A 3,226-nucleotide genomic window follows, 5' to 3' on the forward strand; every position below is an offset into this window, starting at 1 on the left:
GTCTTGTTAGGAAAAGAGTACATTCTTTTTTTTTTTTAAGTAATCTCTACACCTAGAATGGGGCTCGAGCTTACAACCCCAAGACCAACAGTTGCATGCTCCATGACTGAGCCAGCCAGACAGCCCAGGAAAAGAGTACCTTCTTGACCAAAGTCTGATGAATGGAGGAAAGGAAATAATTTCTGGACAGCATGAAAGAAGGTCATCAAAACTGAGAAGTGGTTTTAATGTTTTAATTCCTTTTATTGAATAGGCACATATATAACATTATAGACCAAGAATTGTTTAAAGCACTTTACAAATATTAATTTGTTCAATCTTTATAACTTATGAGGAAGATACCTTTAGCCATAAGGAACTGCCATTTTGGTAAGTCAAAAAAAATATCAGAAATCTCAGAGTGTTCAACTTAACCTCTATTTTACAGATGACAGAATTTAGACATAAAGAGCTAAAGCAATTAGTATATTAGTAAAAAGCAAAGCTAAGTTTTGAAGTCAGGCAGTCTGGCTCAAGAGTGTGTGCTTGTAACCATGTCACTGAAAAAGAAAAGAGTTTACCTAACTCTGAGGAATCACTGATGATTTCAGTATAATTAGGGCAAGAATTAGCGCTACTCAGGACAGAATTATTAAATAGGTCATTGTCTTTGTCCATTATCTGGCCCCGATCATTTAAATCTCCTAACATACAGGAACACAGTTTTTGAAAGAACTGAAGTAATTATAAAGGCTTAGTTCATAGTTGCCATGTGCACTAGTTGAAAAGCCTAAGAAGCCATAATCCAGTGATCCAATTTCAGGCTGATAAGATTTCTAAAAAACACAAAAATAATTCAAAATAACTTTAGCTCTTTGTTTTCATTTAATGAAGGGCAGTATATTTTGAAAGGTAAGAGATAGGGGCACCTGGGTGGCTCAGTGGGTTAAGCATCAGACTCTCGATTTTCAGCTCAGGTCATGATCTCGAGTTCAAGTCCCACATTGGCTCCGCACTGACAGTGCTCTCTCCTTTTCTCTCCCCCTCCCCCATTCGTACGTGCTCTCTCTCTCTTTCTCAAAATAAATACATAAACATTTAAAAAAAAAAAAAGATAAGAGGGGCACCTGGGTGGCTCAGTTGCTTAGGTGTTTGACTTCGGCTTGGGTCATGATCTCACAGTTCATGGGTTCAAGCCCCACTGAGAGCTCAGAGCCTGGAGCCTACTTTGGATTCTGTGTGTGTGTCTCTCTCCCTCCCCTACTCATGTTCTCTCTCTCTCTCTCTCTCTCTCTCAAAAATAAATAAACATTTTTAAAAACTGAAATGGTCTTCTTTCTCTGAAAAAGGAGGTATTTTAAAAAGTAAAAAAAATTAAATTAAAAAAAGGTAAGAGATAGACAACAGTATTTCTTTAAAATCCTCTTTTTGTCTTTTATCTATTTGTTTCACACACTACAGCTACTCCCACACATCTCACTATAGGACCTCAAAAGAAAAAAAAAAGAAAAACACTATCCCTAATAATTTCAATTTTGTCAAATTTCCAAAGCACTTTTCTTCAGATTCTGCATTACAAACCCCAAAACTCAATATGATAAGGGAAGATTCTGCTCAGCACACAAAGCTGGAAAAGAGATATAAGAGGCCAGTACAGAATCTCTTTTATAAAGGAGGGAAAAGAAAATGTGGAAATAGTCATATATTAATACTTTTATTCCATCACATTTCATAAGAAAGCACATCATATCCTCCTTGGTTGTGAGCAGAAAATACATTAAGAAATTCTGGAGTTAATTAAACTAGTAAGTAGAATATCCATGGTACTGTGTTTCATCAGATTCATGTCTGTAGTACAGTCAGGGAATGTTAGAGATGCTTGTCTTTCTTGATATCAAAATTACTTAAAACATCTTCCTGAAACTCGACACCTGACTGAATATTCTCCTCATTGCCACTTTCACCTCTTTATTCCTAAAAGTATAGATGGCAGGGTTCAGAAATGGGGTAATAATTACATCAAAAATGGCAAGGAACTTATCCACTGGCACTGTGGGAAATGGCCATGAATACACAAAAATACATGGACCAAAAAACAAGACTACCACTGTGATGTGAGCTGACAGAGTAGAGAGGGCCTTGGACAAGCCACCTGAAGAACGTTGCCAAACAATGACCAAGGTGAAGATATAGGAAATAACCAAAATGAAAAACGTCCCCAGAGAGATGAAACCACTATTGGCAGTGACCATGAGCTCCAATCTGTAAGTGTCTGTGCAGGCAAGCCTAATAAATCGAGGAAGATCACAGTAAAAGCTGTCCAGTTCATTGGGGCCACAGAGTGGCAGGTTTACAACAAACACAAGTTGGCTCAGTGAGTGGATGATCCCAATGGTCCAGGCCACCACCAAGAGTAAAATACAAGTTCTGAAGTTCATGATGGTCAGGTAGTGAAGAGGCCTGCATATAGCAACATAACGGTCAAGGGCCATGGCAATGAGCAGAACCATCTCAGTTCCTCCAATAACATGAATGAAGAACATCTGAGCAATGCAGCCTTGGAAAGAGATTACTTTTCTCTCCTTGAAAAGATCAGAAATCATCTTGGGAGCTGCAATGGAGGAAACCCACATGTCAATAAAAGAGAGGTTGGCCAGCAGGAAGTACATAGGGGAGTGTAAATGGGAGTCAGAGATCACTGTGAGCACAATGAGGAGGTTTCCTAAAATACCTGTGACATAGAACACAGAGAAAACTAGAAATAAGACAAGCTGCATCTTCAAAGAATTGGTGAGTCCCACCAACACAATCTCAGACACCACCGAATTATTTCCTCCCCCCATGGTTTCAGTCACTTTGGGCTCCAAATTTGCCTGAAAGAACAGGAAAAAATAAGAAATTGGGATTATTGGCCATATCAGTCAAGGTTCCATTAGAGAAGCAGAACCACTAGGAGATAAAATACTAAGGGATTTGTTAGTGATTTGACCTTACATAATCATGAAAGGTGAATCGGCAATCTCTGGAAGTCTGTTGTCTTTGCATCTGATGCTGTAGCTTGAAGTCCACGGGACACGCAGCCAGGAAGAAAAGATGGGTGTAAAATGGAATAAAACAAAAATAAACTGGAACCCACAAGCAAGAGCTAAAGTTCCCAAGGTCAGACGAAAATGAGTGTCAATGTTCTTTGCCGCTAACCTCAATGGTGTGAATGTATTGAGAAACCAAGGCCTTCACCACAGAGCTG

At 38.9% G+C, this 3,226-nt stretch overlaps 1 protein-coding gene across 1 annotated transcript; it reads right to left on the minus strand.

Moving 5' to 3' along the window:
• Positions 1–258: 258 nt before the first annotated feature.
• On the minus strand, positions 259–2,822 carry LOC112855201 (olfactory receptor 4F3/4F16/4F29-like). The gene has a single exon (XM_025918757.2). It carries the CDS (start codon positions 2,820–2,822, stop codon positions 1,884–1,886), a length of 939 nt encoding a protein of 312 aa, XP_025774542.1. The 3' UTR covers positions 259–1,883.
• Positions 2,823–3,226: the final 404 nt, after the last annotated feature.

This window comes from Puma concolor, chromosome B3 (assembly GCF_028749965.1).
Source record: "Puma concolor isolate L17-30 chromosome B3, mPumCon1.1.hap2, whole genome shotgun sequence".
Lineage (NCBI taxonomy): Eukaryota > Metazoa > Chordata > Mammalia > Carnivora > Felidae > Puma > Puma concolor.

Bases quoted from the DNA above. Each gene is read 5' to 3' on its own strand.
- LOC112855201 (XM_025918757.2), bottom strand. From the start codon at position 2,822: ATGGGGGGAGGAAATAATTCGGTGGTGTCTGAGATTGTGTTGGTGGGA.